Source organism: Protopterus annectens, chromosome 10.part0 (genome assembly GCF_019279795.1).
Source record: "Protopterus annectens isolate FY-2018-M chromosome 10.part0, PAN1.0, whole genome shotgun sequence".
NCBI classification, from domain to species: Eukaryota; Metazoa; Chordata; order Ceratodontiformes; family Protopteridae; genus Protopterus; species Protopterus annectens.
Genome location: NC_056744.1, coordinates 1,448,788,939 through 1,448,811,174, shown reverse-complemented (window position 1 = coordinate 1,448,811,174; position 22,236 = coordinate 1,448,788,939). Strand labels below are relative to the sequence as shown.

Here is a 22,236-nt window from a genome sequence, read left to right as displayed (position 1 = left end):
TAGTTTGTTCTGCTTTGTTAATGCCAAGAAGTAAAGAGGGAGTTGTTCTTGTTTTTCTGCAGTTAGGAATGCCATCTGTTTTACTGTGTCCAATTCCGCACCCAGGAATGTTCTTGTTTGGGATGGTATCAGTCTTGACTTTTTTAAATTGACTGTGTATCCCAGGGCTTGTAGTAAGCAAATGACTCTTTGTAAGTCTTTTGTCAGCTTGCTTTTGTTGTCCGCTTGTATCAGGCAGTCGTCCAGGTATGGATAAATTTGGATTCCCTGTAGCCTGCAATGAGCGATTACTGATGCCAGGCATTTTGTGAATACTCTGGGCGCAGTAGATAAGCCAAAGGGCAATGCTGAGAATTGATAATGCTATGATCCTGCAAGAAATCTGAGGTATCTTCTGCAATTTGGTCGTATGGGGACGTGCAGGTATGCCTCCTTGAGATCTAGAGTTACCAGCCAACACTCCTTGCCCAGCATGGGAAGAAGTTGCTGTAGGGTCAGCATTTTGAATTTTGGGACAATGATGAATGTGTTTAAGACGGACAGGTCGAGAATAGTCTCCAACTTTTCTCTTTTCTTGGTACTAGGAAAAGTCTGGAGTAGAATCCTTTGCCCTGTTCTGTTAGTGGTACTCTTTCCACAGCTCTCATCTTTGTTAATTGAGCTATCTGCTTTAGAGCTTCTGTTTTTTGATTTGGAGGTAGGTTTGGCATTCCTCTTTTTACTGGTAAGGTGTGGAAGTGAAACCTGTAGCCTTGGTCTATGGTTTGCAAAATCCACTTGTCTTTTGTGATATAGTGCCAATTTTTTGAAAATAAGGCTAACTTTCCGCCTAAAGGTGCTGCTGTTTGTTCCCTGGTAGGCGGTGTCAGAGCCAAGTCACTGTGATTGTCCTGTTGCAGTGGCAGTGGTTGTGTCTGTGCCTCATTGGTTATTGCCTTGCCACTGGCGTCCTCTGTAGGCACCTCCTCTGGATTGATTTCTGCCTCTGGAACGTCTATTCCTGCCTCTCTGAGATTTTGGGGAGTCTGGAAAGGACCAATTTTTGGAAGGCCAGTTCCTGCTAAACCTTGGGGGCTGAACCTGTAAGAAATCCTTAACTGTTTGTACAGATTTTGCCTTCTCTTCCATTTTCTTCATTACTTGCTGAGCAGGAGTACCAAATAGACTGGCCTTATCCATAGGAGCATCTAACAGCTTTGCTTTAACATGATCCGGCAAGACCTGTTCTTTCAACCATGCATGCCTTCTTATAACTGTGCCAGTCATGGCTGATCTAAATGAAGCCTCCAGTGCATCATAGCCACATTTTAAAGAATGGTTACTAACCTGCTGAATGTTATTCACCATTTCTAAAACATATTTCTTATCTAAGGAGTCATCAGAGGACAGTTTAGTTAACTGATCAAGCATAAACTCTTGGTATTGGATCATATGAAACTGACAGTTCAAAGCTCTAGCTGAGAGAGTAGCAGAGGTGTAAACGTTTTTCCCATCTCTCTAAGGACCTGGATTCCCTTTCAGAAGGAGAGGGTTTTTGCTGAGGTCGGCTACTGCCTTAGGCCCCTGGGAGATAGTCTCAGGATCTGCAAGTGGGGCCTTGTATAGGTGGTGATGAGTGTCTGGTACCCTGTAAAACCTATCTGGTTTGACAGGGGCTGGAGGTAAAGTATCAGGAGCAGTGCAAACATCATTAAATGCATCATCCACAACAGGCAGAACAGGAGGTATAGCTAAGGGCCTATGTTGTGGTAAGTGTAGAAAGGTCCTAAGCCTTTTCTTGAATCTGAGAAATCTTGTCCCTGCCATTGGAATTGTCCTCTCATGGCATGTAAGGTTTCCCCAAAGGAAAATTCCTCTGGTGGAGAGGCAGATGGAATAGATTCTTCAGCATCGGAATCTTCATAAGTAGAAAAAGGAGCCTCTGGATGTTCTGTAATGTCTGAGTCATCCGAAGAATCATCAGAGGGCACTGGCTCTGGGGCTCTACTCTAGGTCTCTTTTCTGGAGGCTGAGAGGCCCTGTCTGGGTGAGATTGGGATCCCTAATTAAAGAGATGAGATCCTCTGCCAGAGTAAGCATTTGTGAACTGGACCTGGGCCTGTGTGGGGGCTTAACAGGCACTGATTTAGCAGTTTTGGCTGCTTTAGCCCTGGCAAAGGCCTTAATAGACATGGCTGCAGGAGGCCTAGCAGCACCACGTGCTGGGGTAGAGACATCCAAAGGGATGGTGTCTGATAATTCACTAGGAACCACATTAGTAGGCAAAACTTCAGAGGCCGATTCAACTAGGGTAGCAGGAGCCTCGGTAGTAGTCATGGATTGGCTGAAGATTGACCCGTTGCTCGGTTTTGGCGAAACCGAGACACTTTGCTTAACCGTGGTTTCGGCTGAAACCGCGGACGTGTCGGTCTTTTCTTTGCGTTTTTAACAATTTGAGTAGTCGGAGGATCCGGCGGCATAATGTACGCAAAATCTGAGCGAAAAACTGTTCAGCAAACTCCGACCGGCGCCTAAGCGTTCCGGTTGAAGGAAGCACAGGCTAAACAGGCTGCTACGCCGTGGTCTGGGCCTAAACAAGGTAAGCAGTAAGAGTGGAAATCTTTATGAGGTATTTGTTTCCCACAAGTTAAACAGTTATTTACTTTTTCTGACATCGGCTGAGGCAAGAAAGAGTCCCCAACGGGTACTTAGCTTTTAGAAGTCTTGAGTAGTATTCGGTAGTAGTAATCTCTGGATCTGACCGACCGGCACTTGCGAACAGCTTCTGCTTGGCCACGGCAAGAAAGACTGAGGAAAATGGCGTCGGCTGATGCCTTTATACCCGAAGACCAGCAGAGATGACGTCGGGTGAAGTGCGACACCAGCCGAGGCCAGACCCAGACTTTGGAATCCGGCCGACCGAAGGGCTGCCTGACGACAGGACAACCCATTTGTTATGACTGCAGATGCATCCTTGAAGGACATCTCTATTTTCCACACAGTCAGAAATCAACATCATTTTCTGTTTCAGTAAGCCCATGACATGCTGTTAATATTTAAGCATATGAAATTGACAGTTTAAAGCCCTGATTGCCAGGGTTGCACACGTGTAAACCTTCTTACCCCATCTATCCAGCGCCCTGGAGTATCTATCAGAAGGGGTAGTATTTTTAGCAGTAGAAGCCTTAACACCCTTGGGACCCTGAAAAATTGCTTCAGTGTCAGCAGTAGGGTTTTTAAAAAGAAACTTGTGGGAGTCAGGAACCCTGTAATATCAGTTTGGCTTACTTGGTGCCGGAGGCAGGGAATCAGGAGCCATGCTGGATTCTAAGAAAACATCATCAACAATGTCTAAAACAGGAGGTATATCCAAAGGCCTATGCTGAGGAAGAAGGAAATCCCTAAGCCTCTTTTTGGATTCTGAAAAATCCTGACTCTCCCAATGAAAATGTTCCCTTAAGGTATGCAACGTTTCTCCAAAAGAAAAATCCTCAGGAGGAGAAGCAGAAGGAATGGATTCTTCTGCATCAGAGTCCTCATAAGGTGGAACAGAGAATTCCTGATCTGAAGAGGAATCAGAAGAAATGGAAACCTGATCTGAAGATTCAAAATCAGTGCCTTGCCTAGGCCTCTTAGCAGGAGGGGGTTGGGAATCCCTGATCAAGGTAATTAAATCCTCAGTCATTTTGATCATTTGTTTTTTAGGCATAGGGACCTGAACACATGGGCCCATGTGTCGGTTTTAGACACAGAAGTTGGTTTTGGCCTTTTTTTTGATGATGGCGTTGGTTTAATATACAAATCTTTAGGTCTGAAAATACCCTCAGAAGCCGGTGCCTGCTCAGCGACTCCAGACCCATGTAAGGGAGAGACATCCATGGGTTCAATACTTGAAGTATCTCGCGGCATACCGGACTCCGAATGGGTCTTGGTAGAGGCCTGCGAATCAAAAGTAGTGGGCATCAGGGGCTGCGAAAGTGCCTCACTGAGTACTGGCAAACCAGCGACTGGCTTAGGGGAAGCTTCGTTATCGGTTTTGGATCTCGACTGCCTCTACGGTCTGTCTTTTTCTTTGCTTTTTTTGTGAATTCTGGTTGTCGGATTGCTAACCGACGACACTTCTGGATAGTTAAATCTTGAGCCAAAATATTTGGAAGCAAAAATATACCGACACTTAATAGTGCATTGGTTAAATTTAGCACAAAACCGACAGCAAGGCACGTTGTGGTCAGGGCCTAGGCAAGGATTACAGTACAAATGAAAATCCTTGAGGTATTTGCTTCCCACAAGTAATACAATTATTAACTTTTACTGACATCGGTAAGGAGCAAGAAAAAGTTTCCTCAACAGGGTACTTAGCTTTAGGTTGAAGACTTCGGTTCTGAAAACTGAATACGAAAATTTCAGGAGTTGGCCGACCGGCACTTGCCAACTGCTTCTGCTTCGGGCACCGAGCGGCAAGAAAGACAGATTAAAATGGCGTTGGCTGCATGTTTTATACCCCTGACGTCATGGAAGAAGTGACAGCAGCCGACACAGGACCCAAGACTTTGTTATTCAGGCCGACTGAAGGCAACCTGCCAGCAGACTACCCAAATGTAATGACTGCAACAGTGAAATTCTAAGAACATCAAATACTGTACAAAACAGATCAGTACAGGAATAGCAAATGCTGAAAATGAGAAAGATAATACAATCTGTCCCTTAGACAGGAAGTGGCACTAAAAAAACCTGAGGACATCTTTCCAACACTGTTTAGACATAGCAAGAACCATCTCTAGCATACAGAACTGTAAACTAGAACACAGTATTTTTAAGGGAGAAGTTATAAAAAATGAAATTATGGATCATCCGTGAAGTGAAGGATTTAGTGTAGAAAATTCAACACAAATAATGTTACAGTATGATGGAACAATGAGACCCCAGATTAAGGAGAAACAGGTGGAGCAGGAGGCATCTGAAGACTTGACACAGTGATGCTCCGGAGCCTTCTGTAGACAAGTACAAAATTTCAGTTGAAGCTGCACAGCAAGAGAAGAATCAGGAAACAGCGGCAACTCTGACGGAGGCAATGTTGTGCTGTGATGGGCCAATGAGTTCCATTATGAAGCGGCAGGAGATTAAGCAGGGTACATCTGAAGAGAATGTTACAGGAAGATGTTTTGGAACTTTCTGTAGAATACCCACAGGAAATTGGGAGTAAAGAAAGTGCCATCGGTCTATAAGAAAATGACTTAAGGGAACAGCTAGCTTGATCTGATAGAGATGGACAGACATGTTAAGATCAATGAAAGAAGTAGATTACAGAACATATTTAAGACCCAAAATGTTAGAAGTTTGGTAAAATAGATGACCACAGTAATTAGGACTGTTAAGAGAAATTCTTCTGCTATAACAGAAATAAATAGGATATATTACTGTGCAGCTAAATTAATAACAGATAAGGTTGTACCACAAAAACATTGAACAATGGGGAAAGAAGGAAGTAAAATGCCACCATGGAAGTATTGAATAGAGAGAACTATAAAGCAATTAAAACAAGCAGTATTAATATTATAAGAATATAGAAGGAACAGATCACTAAAAATATTTAATAAGACAGTTGTAGTAGAAGCAGCACATTGTATCAAACCAGACAAGCATATATCATACACTATTGGAAATAAATTAAAAATATCAAAACAGGCAGAAGATGTGCAGATAGATAAAGGAAAAGTACAAATTAAGTAATTCACTGATGACCCTAAAAACGTTTTACAGAGAAAGGGGAAGCAAAGCAAAATGAATAGAAAACAAAGCAAAATGAATAGAGGACATTTTGAAGAAATATTTATGAAGACCCTGTAGAACATTACGATGCTGAATGGATAGAAAATTAAAACAATAAGGAGTTCTAGTGTAGAGAATATGAAATAAGATGAAGTAACGGCCACAGAAACTGACAATTAAGAAAAGCTCCTAAATGGAAAATGCCAAGCCCAAACACAGTACCTTTTGGCTAAAAGTATTAATATCTTTATGCAAAGATTTAGCTCTGAGAAAGAATTACTTATATGCACATTTTCAACAGACACCAAACTGGTTAACAAGAAAAATGATACTCCTCTTTAAGAGTGAACCTGCAAGCCATCATAAAATTTATACACCAATAACTTGCCTTCTGATGATATATCAGCTAAATACTGGAATATATATATATATATATATATATATATATATATATATATATATATATATATATATATATATATATATTTATAGTCATTTAGAAAAAAATCAATTATGGCAAAAGAACAAAAGGGCAACAAAAAAAGCCATATGAAACAAATTATTATTTGTTGTTAAAATCATAATACAGCATTGTAAAAAGGGGAAGAATCTAAGCATGGCATGGATTTATTATAAAAAAAGCATATGACAACATCTCACATTCATGGATAAAGGAATGCTTACAAATGTACAAGATACACCATACATTTATCAATTACAGTGGCCATGAAACAGTAGTATACCATTCTGCAGTTTAGCCATGTCAAAGGACAAATTATTATCCCAGGGATAAAAATTTAAAGAGGACTATTCCAGGGTGACTGTCACCACTGTGGTTGTGTCTTGCCCTTAATGTATTAAGCTGTTTAACCTTGTGTAAAGACTTCCTATCTACTTTTTGTTGATGACTTAAAACTGTGTAGTTCATCAGATAGAGTTGAAAGCACAACTGCAACTTTTTCAGATAATGTCATTTGGTGTTGATAAATGTGCAAAAACAACGTTTAAAGAAGGAAAGCTGCAGCACCAAGAAAACATCAATCTGGGACAGGAATGTGATATAAATGAGTGTATAAATATTTGGGAAGTGAAGGATTGGCAATAAAAAATGAACTACAAATAAAACTCAGTAAGGAATACTTCAGAAGACTAAAACTTAATACTCAAAAATGACTTGACATCTAGGAATAAAGTCCAAACTATAAACTGTCGGGATGACTAACTAGCCCCAAAGATATTGGATCAGTTGGAAAGGAAAACAATAAAAGTGCTTCATGTTTATCAAATGATACCAAAAAAATCAGACTATGTCAAGATTACATAGCCCTCGAGTTGTAGGAGGTATGGGACTCCTTGAAACTGACTACACGTATACAGCTGCAGTCTTTGGACTGCATGCATATCTGCTGACCTCACCAGATCCAAACATAGTGGATGTTTTAAAACATGAGGAAAAGAAGTCCAAAATAACTTATCTGCTTAGTTTAGCAGAAGCATTTTAGTGTTAAACAGGAATAGAAATCAAACCAGAAATATACAACTGACAAACAGCAACTGCATGGGCCAAAAACAAAAGAAATAATACAAGGATAAGGTCCAGATGAGAATGAGAGAAATGTGGAAAAGGCATAATTATTGTGGTAAGTACACAGATCTCCTGGAACGACCTCAGGACAATCAGCATTAGAAACAGGAATGGTTATGGAGATGAAAGGTTAATAATGGTGGCTCAGGATAGTGGACCACATACATGTTCATTTACAAAGCCCACTGAAAATATAGGAGAAACAGGCAAATGCAGGTTCTGCAAAGAAAAAAAAAGAATAATGTGGCAAGACCACTGCATTGGGGATTGTGTAAACACTAATATTGAGGTAGCCGGGAAACACTGGAAACAGAAAGCACAAAGACACTGGGACACAGCGGTGAGGTATTACTTATATGGGATTTACAATTACTCAAGTTTTACAACTAGCAGAAGTCATTCATTGGGAGTTATTAAGTTACTGTTAAATACTCTGCTTTAATATCCATTTGTAACTAGAAATGTAGTATGATGCTGGCACTCAGTTTAAGTTGGAGGAAAGAGTTCCAACAGCAGCTGTTTAAGAGGAAAGTTTTTTCTAATTGTTACAGGTATACTACCACAATGCCATCAAATGAGTATGGCTGATACCTCATTTGCACTACACCTGTTTGTGGTTTGGTGGCAGAATAATAAGGCTGCTTTTGTAGAGCAGTTACAACTCATGCAATTACCCTACAGCCCAGACTAGCTTTTCCTGTGTAACAATTGCTTTCCAGAAGGTGAAGGACTGGTGTTTTAGCTACAGTAAAGTACAGTTTTGTACCTACCATAAATGTAGATGTTCGAGTGCTCTTACAGCTGCAGTCATAACAGATGGGTTATCCTGCCGTCAGGCGGGTCCTCGGTCGGCCGAATTCCAAAGTCTAGGTCCGGCGTCGGTTGTCGTCACTTCTTCCCTGACGTCAGTGCGGCAGGGGTATAAAAGAGGCAGCCGACGCCATTTTCTTCAGTTTTTCTTGCCCCAGATGTCAGGTGCCCCCAGAAGGAAGGCAAACATAATGTTATGCAAAGATGCAATGTTGATAAATCAAAAACAGTAGTTGCAAGCAAATACACCGTAAAAGAATACCCCAAAAAGGTTATATGAAAAGTGTTTGTCATAAGGCCTGTCCTAAGAGGGGATGGAGGGAGGAAAACCTGGACTGCAGCTGTATGAGCACTCGAACATCTACATTTATGGTAGGTACAAAACTGTACTATTGTTCATTGTGCATACAGCTGCAGTCATAACAGATGGGTAGAATCCCAAAGCTAAGTAAGGGTGGTAGGCACTAAGTGGAACTAGGAGGGGCTAGGGATGCACTGCAGGACTGCTGTGGCAAAGCCCGCTCTAGATTTTGAGTATAGTGGGAGGTGATAGTGCTTGGAGAAAGTGTGCACTGAACTCCAGGTGGCTGCTTCCAAAATGTCCTTGGTAGGGGGACCCCCCCCCCCGAGGAAGGCTGCAGAGGTAGCTGTGGCTCTGGTGGAGTGGGATCTGATGCATGCAGGCACAGTTTTTCCATGAAATGAGTAACAAAAGCGTATGCAGTGGGCTATCCATTTTGAAATTGTCTGTTTGGAAATAGCCTTTCCCTGAGCACCTACAGCATAGGACACAAAGAGTTGCTCAGATTTCCTGAATGGCTTTGTTCTGTCCAAGTAGTAACGAAGTTGCCTCTAAATGTCCAAGGAATGTAGTAGTCTTTCCCCTTTGTTTTGTGAATTAGGATAAAAGGTAGGCAAAGTGGATAGTCTGATTCAAAGCTACACTGGATACTACCTTTGGCATAAAGGTAGGACTGGTTCGTAAGGAAACTCTGTCCTGATGGAAAATGATGAATGGCTGCACAGCCATGAGGGCCTGTAGCTCCGAAACCTTGCGTGCTGAGGTGATAGCCAGAAGAAAGGCTGTTTTCCATGACAAGTACTGTAACTCTGTTGAAGAAGCTGACTCGAAGGGAGGAAGGGTCAGCTTTTCCAATACGTAGTTGAGGTGCCAAGCAGGGACTGGTGGTTTCCTTGGGGGTTTTAAATTATTTGCCCCTCTGAGGAACTGCCTTAAGAGAGGGTGAGAGAATAATGGAGGATCTGTGTTGTATTGTGCAGAAATGGCTGAAGCGTGGATCTTGATGGAGGAGAAGGAAAGTCCATTGTTTAACATCTCAGCTAGGTACTGTAAAATTTGAGGTATATTTATTACCCAAGGATTCTGTCCCTTTTCTTGATTCCAGGCACAAAATAGTTTCCATTTGGCGGAGTAAGCCTTTCTAGTAGAAGGTCTTCTGGCCTCCAAGATAACATCCTGCACCTCCTTGGAGAGGAGAAACTGTTGGGAAATCAAGGAATTCTCCATGCAGCTAGATTTAGAGTTTTGAGATGGCTGTGAAGAGTTTTGTAGTTGTGCTGGGACAACAGAAGAGGGACTAGAGGTAGGATCCATGGTGGGGAATGTGTCAGGCTCTTCAGGAGCAGATACCAGTGTTGTCTTGGCCAGTTTGGAGCGATGAGAATCATTTTTGGCCTCTCTGCTCTGGCTTTTAATAGAACTTTGGGCAGCAGAGGAAGAGGTGGGAAGGCATAGACTGTCAATGTCGCCCAATTGAAGGAAAGTGCGTCCACTTTCCAGGCCTGTGGATGATAGGTCCTTGAACAAAATTTTTTCAACTAGCAATTTCTGTGGGTAGCAAAGAGATCTATGTCTGGCTGTCCCCATGCCTGAGTTATCTTTGTGAAAAGCTGAGGATGCAACTTCCATTCGTGTGGATCTGTCATATTTCTGCTTAGGTTGTCTGCCAGTGTGTTTTCCTTCCCTGGCAGGAATTGTGCCTACAGTTGAATTTGCAATTCCAGTGCTGTGTTCCATAGGGTCATGGCTTGCCTGCACAGGGGTATGAATGAGTTCCCCTGTTTGTTTATGTACCACATCACTGTGGTGTTGTCTGTCCTTATCAATAGCTGGCCTGGATGCAGTAGGTCTTTGAAGGTCATAATAGCCTTTTGCACGGCTAGCATTTCCTTTTGGTTGATGTGAAAGTGCTTCTCTTTTCGGGTCCATTTTCCCTGAATGCACTGATCTGTCATGTGTGCTCCCCAGGCGTAGTCTGAGGCATCTGTTATGATTTGAGTTGCTTGAGGTACACAGAAAGGAAGACCTGTGTTTCTTTGGCAAGCTTGAGTCCACCACAAAAATTCCTTTTGAAGGCATGGAATGAGTGGGATAATTGTTTCCAAGCTGTGGCTGTGTTCAGACCATAAGTTTTTCAGGTACCATTGAAGTTTCCTCATATACAGCTTTGCACATGGGATTAGTAGGATGCAAGATGCCATGAATCCCAGAGCCTGCAGGATTTTCCTTGCAGTTAGCCTGGTGTAAGTTGCCATTTTTCTGAAGTATTGAGACAGTTGCCCTTGCTTGTCTGGCGTGAGGTAGGCCATCTGGGTGGTTGTATCCAAGCTGGCACCCAGGAAAATTATTTGCTGAGAGGGTATTAGTTTTGATTTCTTTTTGTTGACTGTGTATCCCAGGAAGTTCAACAGTTTTATTACAAACGCCAAGTGCTGCAGTAGTATGTCCTTGCTGTCCACTTGGATCAGGCAGTCCAGATATGGGTAGATTTGTATCCCTTGTAGTCTGCAGAAGGCAATTACTGATGCCAGGCATTTCGTAAATACTCTGGGCGCAGTAGATAAGCCAAAGGGCAATGCAGAGAATTTTTAATGGGTTGAACCTGCAAGAAATCTGAGGTATCTTCTGTAATCTTGTCTGATAGGGAGATGCAGGTATGCCTCCTTGAGTTCCAGTGTTACCAGCCAAGACTCCTTGCCCAGCATGGGAAGAAGCTGCTGTAATGTGAGCATGTTGAATTTTGGCACCTGTAGATATGTGTTTAGGATGGATAGGTCTAAGATAGGTCTCCAATCTTTGTCTTTTCTCGGTACCAGGAATAGTCTGGAATAAAACCCTTGACCTTGTTCTTTTGCAGGTACCTCTTGAACTGCTTTCATGTCCATGAGAGCTGAAACTTGTTTTTGTGCCTCTGCCCTTTGATTTTGTGGCAGGTTTGGCATGCCTCTCATTTTTGGAAGGGTGTGAAAGTGGAACCTGTAGCCTCTGTCTATAATGTCCAGAATCCATTTGTCTTTTGTAACAATATGCCATTTTTTTGAGAATAATGTCAATTTTCCGCCCAAAGGTGCTGCCATTAAAGCTTTGCTTGGCAGGTGTAGGGGGAAGTCATTGTGTCTGTTTTCTAAAAGACTGTGATCTATCTTCTCCACATCTTGGGGTTGGTGCTTGCCACTGTCTGGCTCTGAAGGATACTTGAGGTTGCCCTCTACCCCTTGGGCGCCTGTATCTGCCACTTTGAGGTCTGTCCATGGCTGGAAAGGACCAATTTTTTGAAGGCCAGTTTCTGCTGAAACGTGGAGGCTGTACCTGCAGGAAATCTTTCACTGTTGCATTGATTTCGCTTTTTCCTCCATTTTCTTTAGCACCTCCTCAGCTTTAACACCAAACAATACATCTTTTTGAAGAGGTGCATCTAATAATTTAGCTTTGACATGATCTGGTAAGGTTTGCTCTTTGAGCCAAGCATGTCTACGTATAACAGACCCCGTAACAGCAGCTCTACATGAGGCCTCTAAAGCATCAAAACCACACTGCAAGGTGTGTTTACCCACTTGTTCTGCACCATGCAACAAATCCTGCAACTCTTAAATCTGGTTGTTCTGGTTGTGTCATCTTGCTTTTCAGCTGAGATACCAAAAACTGTTGATACTTTCACATATGGAACTGACAGTTTAATGCCCTCATGGTTAAAGTGGCCGAGGTGTACACCTTTTCCCCCACCTTTCTAAAGCTCTGGAATCTCTCTCTGAAGGTAATGGATGTTTAGCAGTAGAGGCCTTAATTCCCTTGGGACCCTGTGAAATTGTTTCTGGGTCAGCAGTATGGCTTTTATATAGGAACTGGTGAGAATCAGGAACCCGGTAATACCTGTCTGGTTTAACAGGAGCTGGAGGCAAAGAATCAGGATTAAGGCTGGCTTCTCTGTACACATCATCCAATATATCTAAAACAGGAGGGATAGCCAGAGGCCTACTCTGAGGGAGCAGAAGAAATTCCCTGAGCCTTTTCTTGGAATCTGAGTAATCTTGGCCTTCCCAGTGAAAGTGTTCCCTCAATATATGCAGGGTTTCCCCAAAAGAGAAGTCCTCAGGGGGGGAGACCGAGGGAATAGACTCTGCTGCATCAGAGTCTTCAAATGGGGAATAGGCATAATGCTGGTCCTCAGATAGTTCTGAGGTAATAGAAGCTTGATCTGAGGAAGGGTAGACTTCCTCTACTCTGGGCCTTTTGTCAGAGGGGGGTAGAGAACCCCTGATAAGAGTAATCAAATCCTCAGCTATTTTAAGCATCTGTTTTTTAGGCATGGTACCATGAGAGGGGGTCTGAGGAACCTGTTTTTTGGTTTTCATGGCTGCTTTAGATTTAGTGAAGACTTTAATAGAGAAGGAGGAAGGCCCGAAGACCCCTTGAGAAATGGCAGGCCTGTCTAAATTCTGAGTTTCCCCACCAGGAGTGGCATCGGGATCTGTAGTAGGAATGGGGGCCGAGGAGCCTGCGACCTCAGTGAAGACACCGGTAATGCATTGTTATCGGTACTCAGGGGCTGCGTAGGCGCCTCGCTGAGTACTGGAGAACCGGTAGTTGGCCTTAGCGTGGTTTCAGTGGGTGGTGCGGACCTCGTATGTTGGTCCTTATCTTTGCGTTTTTTGCTCAAAACTGGAGTCGGAGTATCCGACGACATAATATAATTAAAATTTTTGCCAAAAAAGTGAAGGGCAAACTCTGCCCGACACTTAATAGTGCGCTTATTGAATCTAGCACAAAAACGGCAAGCCGAGACGTCGTGGTCTGGGCCTAAGCAAGGTATACAGAAAGAGTGGAAATCCTTATGCGGTATTTGCTTCCCACATGAAATGCAATTATTAACTTTGTCTGACATCGGTCTGAGGCAAGAAAAGTTTCCTCAACGGGGTACTTAGCTTTCAAGAAGACTTCGGCTGAAATACTTTCGTAAATCTCAGGAGCTGGCCGACCGCCACTTGCGAACTGCTTCTGCTTGCAAGAAAGACTGAAGAAAATGGCGTCGGCTGCCTCTTTTATACCCCTGCCGCACTGATGTCAGGGAAGAAGCGACGACAACCGACGCCGGACCTAGACTTTGGAATTTGGCCGACTGAGGACCCGCCTGACGGCAGGATAACCCATCTGTTATGACTGCAGCTGTATGCACGATGAACATCTATAACACAATAGCATGAAACCAATTATAGATTTTGTAGTGAAACTTGCTCTTTCAACAATATTGTCTAAAATGGTCCAGCAGTTAAGGATCATAAAACAAAAATGTACTGGTTTTAAACAATCAGTACCTCCTTCTGAAGGCGGTCGAACAGATACTGTTGTGTGAGGACTTCACACCAATTTCTGTCCACTTCCTCACCAAGATGGCTGTCTTCACATTCCTTCAGCTTAACAAGAGCAGTAACCTGTTGAAAATATCAAAAGTAGATGGCATCAGGAAAAAAAATATCTGCAGCAGTAGCACATCTTCAAAACTTCAAACCTGGTTAAGTGCCTGATAAATCTCTGCATTTACCACAAATAAGTTCCTTGCTTTGCATGTTTTCCCCATCTGTCAGGAACAGTTTCAGCTTTAGCAATCTTAGTGAGAAACTGGAAAAAAAAATGGAAGAAGTTTCCTTACCATTAAGCTCATTCCTTGCTTCATTACTTGAACTGGAATCTCGGAGGGTATGCCACAAATCCATCAGTATGTGAATGAGCAGGTCTTTACCATCAATCTATATCTTTAGAGTATGCATCACAAATCCTCATTGCTCAGAGTATCATTCCACATGAAAACTACTTTCCAATGCATCTTATGTATATTGTAATCTGAAAATCCAGCATACCCTGCACCAAGAAATACACACTTTGCAAACCTGAAGCCTCACTTCATATAGCTTGTGCTACTAAAAAACTAACTTGCACAGATTTAACAACCCTTCACTGCCGTGCCTTAACTTACATAAGCAGATTATGCCATTAGAAAGTTCGTGATGTTGGCACATAGTTTAACTCTGTGCCTTCTAATACTACCAATATGTGCTTATAAGTTCCTCACATCTTCATAGGTTTACAGGTAGGTACTAGGCTAACTACCCTTGCAGACCATTTTAACCCTGGCTAATTTCCTCTCAATGGTGAGAATCAAGCCTTGTACCTTTTATCTGAGGTAAACACCTTAACCATTATGCCAACCCTCAACCCCCAGCACATCTCACCAGCAAATGGAGTCAAAAGCTACACATTATCTTTATCAGGTCTCTCAGAAAAAGAGCTTCTCTGTCACTGTCTGATGCTGAAGGAAGTTAGAAAGTTCCTTCCCAATATCCCAGCATTTTTTCTTGATGAGACAAGAAGTCTGATGGGCACAGACAGACTATAAGAAACACCACAATCAGATGTTATCCACAAGGGCAGTGCAGGACTGAAATGATTACCAGAACTACAGGTCGGGATTAAGGGTACATTTATGAGCATTATTTAAACAAATCTAGCTTTTTCAGGACATGACATGTCTGCAACTGTCTAAATTAATACCTCCAACAACAGGTGAAAAAAAGAGTGCTTTACTGAGAGGATTGCTAATCCAAAGGTTTAATAGGTTTAAAGGAAACATCTGCAAATGATGCATGCATTTCTTAAGTGTTTGGGTGCAACAATTTGTGAGACGTGCACATTTTTAATGCCAGATGGGTTGGGAAGCAGATTAGTACAAAATGGAATTCTCTAGCTAGGCTCTTGGTCAAGATCACCTAATACATATAGAACTACAGTAGATACCTATGTAACAACCTGTGTGCTAAGCACTATATCAACCAGCAGTTCCTCACATCCTTTAAACGAGTCCCAAGCAGCCGTATTTTAGAGAGAGGAATTGACAAGCTCAGGAAAGCATTAAGAATTGTCCTGTCAAAGCCAGCTCAAGACTTGGACTGCACAGCTAAGCTGTAACAACACTTCATTAGTGCATGAGGAATAAGAAGCTGCCTTACCAATGCCCATCACTACAAGGAAAAAAAATACCTCAATTAAAATGGAGTTTCACAGGTACTGTTAAAGTTGTGTCTAGTTTCTAGATAAGGAGATATACAGTAAGACAATCACACAGACAGGTATACTGTGTAGCAGTTGGCCTTATCAACCACATACAAAGAAAGTAATATGTTATTACAATATATAGTAATACACGAGGTAATCTTCCCTTGGCTGGTCCATGACTGTCCTTTATTCTTTCTTCCATTTGAAGTCAACATTTTTTTTTCTGAAATAACCATGCTTGGGGGCGCACACTCCTTACTGTAGTACATGCCATGTATTATGTACAGCACTAACAGAATAAGTCTACTCCGGAAACTGACGGTTTACCACAGTGTCTGCATATTAAGACAAAAAATGAAGAGCCACTGTTATAAACGTATACATAATACTTGTCTCATTCACAGGGATGTCCAATAACCAAAACTGGAGTCAGAGTTGTCAGAGGTTCCTCTCTTATGCCTGGAAGAAGGATAGGTAGCAGTGGAGGGGGCTCTTCTGAAATAGGTGGTCTTAGCTGGATAGTTTCTGTAGTACTTAGGTACAGGGGACACCAGAAGTTACTTAATGTCTTGAAGTTCCTTGCTTTCCTCCTAAAGATTCTGAAACAGTTCAGCAGACTGCTTTCCAAACAGGAGCTTGTGGTCTAGTGGAGCATCAAGAATTTTGGATTTGAAATCCTCAAGCAGGGGTTGAAGTCAAGCTATGAACATCTGCAGAGCACCGAGGCAGATGCAGCAGATCTGGCAGAAGCCTCTGCTGCATCATAACTGCATCTGATTGAGTGTCTGGCCACCTGGGATGCCAGGGACAGTTTTGATGCTATCTCAGTCTTGTTGGGAGAGTCAAGCAGGGAGGATACAAATGTAGATGCGTGGGATACAAAGTCCAAGGCATACTTAATCATATGGGTTTGGTAACTAATAGCTCTGAAGGCTAAGGTAGAAGAGGTGTAAACTTTCTTCCCTAGCCTTGTCCATGTTTTTACTGTCCTTATCAGTGGCCAGAAGAGACGGGGACGGGATCAGTCTTGACTGCTTGTCTGGGGATCTCTGCAGGGTTTGCCAAGGGGGGTAGCTTTGCAAGAAATTTGTGGTCATCAGGCTCCTTGTAGAAACGATCAGGTCTCTTAAGAGCAGGTGGCTGAGAATCAGGATTTTTAGATGCTGATGCAAATGCATCATGGTATGCAGGTATAACTGGGGGAATCACAGATGGTGAAGGAGATTCAATTTGCAATAGCTCAAAATATATATATTTTTTTGAGCTTTAGTCATTTGGGAAGTATCCCACTTGAAATGTTATCTCTTTCGGCTTTTCCCCGGTTAGGGGTCGCCACAGCGGAACTCCGGTCCACTAATGATTAGCAATAGATTTTTACGTGCTGAGTTGCTGGCCCTGACTCACAACCTTCAACGAAGGTACGCCCATTCACGCATATCTCCACACAGAAGACGCTCTAGCTGAGAATTGAACAGGACAACGTCTTACTGTGAGGCGACAATGCTACAGCAGCACCACCACCGCATATTCTTTCATTTTAGTTATGGTCTCCCCAAAAGTGATATCCTCAGGAGGAGAGTCCCCTTCTGTGGATTCCCCATCAGGGAAATAGTATTCTAGAGGAGAGGCTATGTGTGCTGAGTAGGTAAATACACTCATCAGATGATGAAGATAGAATTTCTTCCTCTTCTTCATAGGAAGTGGGATGGAGTATAGAAGTAGCTGAGTCAGGCCTTGGGTTTAGCTTTGGGATAGTGAAAGGAGAGGAGGCCAAGGACTTGAGAACCATGAAGGCCTGCATCAGGGACTGAGTAAAAGATCACCAGTCAGGAAGTCCCTCAGCAGAGGATTCTGGCATCCAAGATGGTGTCCAGTGGATCCTGGTTCCCCCTAGACTTCGGTAGAAACCGATGTCTGAGTCATCTCAGTGGATATGCCAGCCGGTACTTTAGAAACAGCTACCTCAAAGGGAGGTGATGAAGTAGACGGCTCTAACAAAAATCTCTCAACTCCTATATTGGTGGCGGGTGGGGTGTCTGATGATGGAGAGGCAGAGGAAGCAGGATATGAAACTTTGGCCTTTTTCCAAGGTGGTTCCACCTGGGCAGCAGACTCCAGATCCAACCTAGTCTCTGGTTTTCCAAGTAAAGATTAAGGGCAGCCATCTTAGGGATGAAGGATTGGCAAATGGTGCAGGTGGTATGGTCATGTTCCTGGCCTAGATAAACAATGCAACAGTCATGGGCGTCTTTATGCAGAATTTGACGTCTGCATTAGCATTTACCATTCTTAGAGGACATCGGCTAAAAAAGAACAAGCAAATCAAACTCAAGCAATAGTGATTGAAAGAATTCCCCAACAGGGTATGTAGTTTTAGACGTCTTTTAAGGAGAGGAGTAATGCGATCGATCTGATGCTCAACTGCAGCAGAAAATTCGGAGGTCTGTGCGTGCAAACATCACATTTAAGGCTCCTGGTTTATGGTCCTGCATGTGATGTCCCAAGCACCAACAGCAACCAGGCTTAAGCTTTTGTATAGGAGCTGACATTCGGGTCACCTGAGGCATAGAATCCCACACTAAGAATACTGCAACACGGGAACAGAAGGACATCATCCAGTCTCCTGCCTGCAGAAAAGGTAAGATGAACTACAACATGACCATCTAGAATAACTCATTCTTAACATATTAACTACATTAACTTAGGCTGAGGATTGATCTGAGGTCTTGAGACTTTTTGGGCATCAAAAAGAATCTAGAATAAAAACTGGACAATCTCTGCTCTGGTCTGATGGGACCTCCTGAATGGCTCTTTTTTGCTGGAGATTGTGTACCTCCTCCTGTTGAGCCAACCTCCTCTAATGGGGTGGAAGTAGTGAAAGATGTGAGGGCTGATGTTTGGGCGCAGTTAAAAACAGTACCTCTGGGTATAATGTCCTTTATCCACTTGTCCTGTGTAATAATACAGGGCAGACTGTCCCCACGAATGCTTTCAGAGTGGGACAATCAGGCAACTATCCAGGGTTCACACTGGCAGGATCCCCAAAAGGACCCCTTGAATCTCCGCTGGTGTGGGCCACCTCTTCCTCTAGGGTGGCAGTTAGATGAGAGCCCTCTCCCTATGGCAGGCCCATTTGTCATACTATTGCTTTTGCTGGGGCAGTTGTGATTTGCAAAACCATTATTTTTTTTTTTGTAACTTTTTAGTTCCTTTCAAAGGACTGTTGTGGGGCCAAAACTTAACCCCAACAATAATGAGCACTTTGCTATCTTGCTACCACTGCAACAACTTGGCCTTTGACCTTCTGCTTAAACAAAGAGGTTCCATTAAAGGAAACACTGATGAAAGCTGCCTTGAAGTGGTGCACCATAGCCAGGTCTGCCAATGCACTGCAATGCCTAAGCCAGCTGCTCTAGCCACTCCATCCACTGCATTACGAATCAAATACATAACAGGTGAAAACATAGATGTAACAGGTGACATATGGTCACCAACTGTGATCTCACTTTGCCCATGAGCAACTGTTTTACAGTAATTAATACCCCCCCCCAATTCCTCTGAAACAGATTCATATGTGCCAAGCAGCTCAATGCCCTGACTGAAAATTTACCGGAAACTTACATGTATATGTTTTTAGAGTCTATCCCTCATTTGTGACTCTGTTAGAAGGTTGGACAGCCTGAGTATCTTCTGGGGCCTCTCACCTGGTGATAGCAGACACCACTATGGTATTTGCCAGTGGTCCTTTGTCCCAGTGCCGTCTTTCTTTGTGGGTCTGCAGCACTCTACCTGGCTTTTAAGGATAGGGTTGCCCACATCCATCTTTTTCCATACCTTGCAGCACACCATGTCCAAAAACTTATCAGTTGATGATAATACCCAGGACACTGGGGAAGAGGATCTATAGGCCTCCTGCAAAATCTCTTCCTACACCTGAGAGGTTGGGTCTATTGGCTAGGATCCCATCTGCTTTATCATAGTCAGGATTTCACCATATATGATTATCTTCTAGAGGGGATGTAGGGGAACCTCCCCTTCTTTGAGATCTGTGTTTGCAGATGGAAACTCCGAAGGGGAGTCCAGATGCTTCTTCTTGCACCCCGCTTCTTCCTTCCAGGGCTCATGGGTGGAACAGGGTTAGCTGAACTTAGCTGCGAAAAAGGCATCTCAGACCTCAGCAATTTCTGTCCATGAGATCCTCTGACCTGAGGCAGTAAGGCTGATGTATGACAATGGCTTCAGATTTCATGATGTGACCAGGGGCAGAACTAATGGAGGCTGAATCTGCTCTTGCAAAGAAATTGCCCACATCTCCTCTGCATCGATATGGCAGCAGAGGTATTCAGGTCTGAGACTCTTGGTATAGATCATTTTGAGGCTGACATAGAAAGATGCACACCACTGCTGACCATCCGCATCAAAGTTTCTTGAGCCACAGTCATTATAGAAGATTTCAGAGCTAAAGGGTCAAATGCTGACAGTGCAGAGGTCAACAAATGTAGTGACAACATTGGACCGCAGTTGGTACAGGAAGCTTGGTACCAAGACCCTTGACCCTAGAGGCCCCATGGTGCTAATCTGTTAGAACTGAGGTCTCCACTAATGCAGAGGTCATCAGGGTCTAAGAAAATGTATCCGTCAGCAATGATAGCATTGGATCAGGCTGCAATACTGGCTCCAACACTACTGGAGCCAAAACAGTGCCTGGAGGAGGAACGTCAATAAAACAGGTTAGGGGTTCTACTTCAGCAAACCTAGTCAGGCTGAGATAGTAACATACTGCAGTCTGGTCCTTAATGAATGCCAACATCATTGGTTCCCAGTCAAGTGGAACTGGGCACCAAAGGGATATGCTGGAGTGAAACAAAGATGTCAATGCTGGGCAAGATGACAAAACCCTTGAAAGCTTGTGCTCCTAAGAAAAGTTTCTAACTCTTCTCTATGGAGCCAGGTCAGTAGCACTCAAGGACTCATGTCTTGGGGGAGATGAGGACCTATTAAAGGCTATTAGGATAGAATATTCTAGATGAGAAGAAAAAGTGAAGTCCTAGGAAACTTCAAAGGTGATAACTTTGGCAGAATAGGAATGTGTGGATCATCTGGCTTCCTTTTGTCTTTCTTCTCTTCTGGGTGACGTGACATCAAAATGTCCTTGTCCTGAGCCCTCGTTTTTTCCTTTTCTAAAACCTTTGACCTCAGAAGCCCTTTTAAAACTAATCTGTTGACCCTGTTCTGTACGGTTCTTGAGCTTATGTTTTTACATATGGTACAATCAGCAAATACATTCACATCTTTAGGGCATACCATGTATAGGGAGAGGGATTTTATATCCATATTCCTTAACTTTTTAAAAACAGAGACTTCAATCTCTTTCCTTGTCTGTGGAAGACCTTACCCAAAAATGCAGTCTCAGAGGTTACTAACAGACGATGAAATGTTCCAATGGAAACAATCACATTAGAATGGCCATTGAAAAAAAAACACTAAGCCTCGATACCTAATCAGAACTTCTCATACAACAAAAATCAAACTGCACACCAATAACTGTCAATAAGAATACACAATGATAATGTGGAGGAAAGACAAGAAAACAAGGTGTGGGGAAGCAATAAGTGGTGAAAAGATCAGTTAATTAAGAAGGAAAAGATGGAAGAAAACAAATAATACTGATCGTATACAACTGTAGCTAATAGCAATTAAAAAAATATACTTATCAGCCAAAATTGAAACAAAAACCCATATTCACATTTGAGTGAGCGAGATGTAGCTCAAATGACAACATCAAGATTTGGAGTTCGTCTCTCAAAAAGAAGGGATTATGGGACAGAAGAGGAGCTCAAGCTTGCAAAGAGAATCACTGCCAAGGACAAGGCACCAAAGGCAGCCAAGCCCACCAGTTTCCACTGTCTGGACAGGACAGAATTAAATAAGAGTTCTACATCATACTCCTCTTAGAGGCAGTAAAGGTTTAGCTCATGTGGGTCTTTGGGTCTTGACTAATAATCTAGTAACCCAAGAGGCACTTTACAAGCTTCATTCTTTGCATCAAAAATTGGAACTTTCCACTGACTAGCATCCAAAATACGTGAGCAATAGAAAAGCACAGTTCCCTCAGGGACTAGGCATGCCTATGGAACTAGAGTGAGACATCACTATATGCTGGCACCTGGCATGTGCATCCCCCAGCATGGCAATGTCTGAAAAAAGTACTAAACTTTGTGAAGAGGAGAAGAGAGGATCAACTCAATCACTGAACCATCAAGGAGGGCCTTGAATATTTGATCTAAGAATGGATACTCCTTGGTTGGTCTAAAGCAGACCATTTCAAACAGTAAATCCACCAATGTAGTAGCAGCTGAAAGACAGCCAAAAGGAGAATCAGAAGGCTGCGCCCTTACATACAGAGGTACCAAAGGAAGCTCACTTCTTGCAGTCAACAGTTCAGACAACACGAGTGTCTGCAACTGAGGCATTCTTAAAGTAAGCACTAGAAGCAGTCACACCTCCAACTACAGCACTTTCCGAGTGGTGTGATGTCTGATGGCAAAAGATGATGCAGATGGCAATCTACCTGAAAAGGGTTTATTCAGTGAGTGCTATACCTTTTCTCCCCAGAACAAAAGAAGCAAACAGCTGCTGACTCTTCTTGAGCTCATGTATCCACTTCAAGAAGAATCTGAACTTGCTGTGTACATCCAGGGTGGGAATGGGTTTTCCACTTTAATTACTGCTCTAGTAAAACCAT

General features: G+C 42.9%; 1 protein-coding gene across 1 annotated transcript in view; it reads right to left on the bottom strand.

The window, feature by feature from the left end:
• The window catches only part of NRDC (nardilysin convertase), an 853,803-nt gene that overhangs the window by 181,940 nt on the left and 649,627 nt on the right, over window positions 1–22,236 (bottom strand). The window contains exon 30 of the mRNA XM_044086887.1: window positions 13,757–13,873. Within this exon, the coding sequence (XP_043942822.1) occupies window positions 13,757–13,873 (117 nt within the window). The remainder of the gene's footprint in view (window positions 1–13,756; window positions 13,874–22,236) is intronic.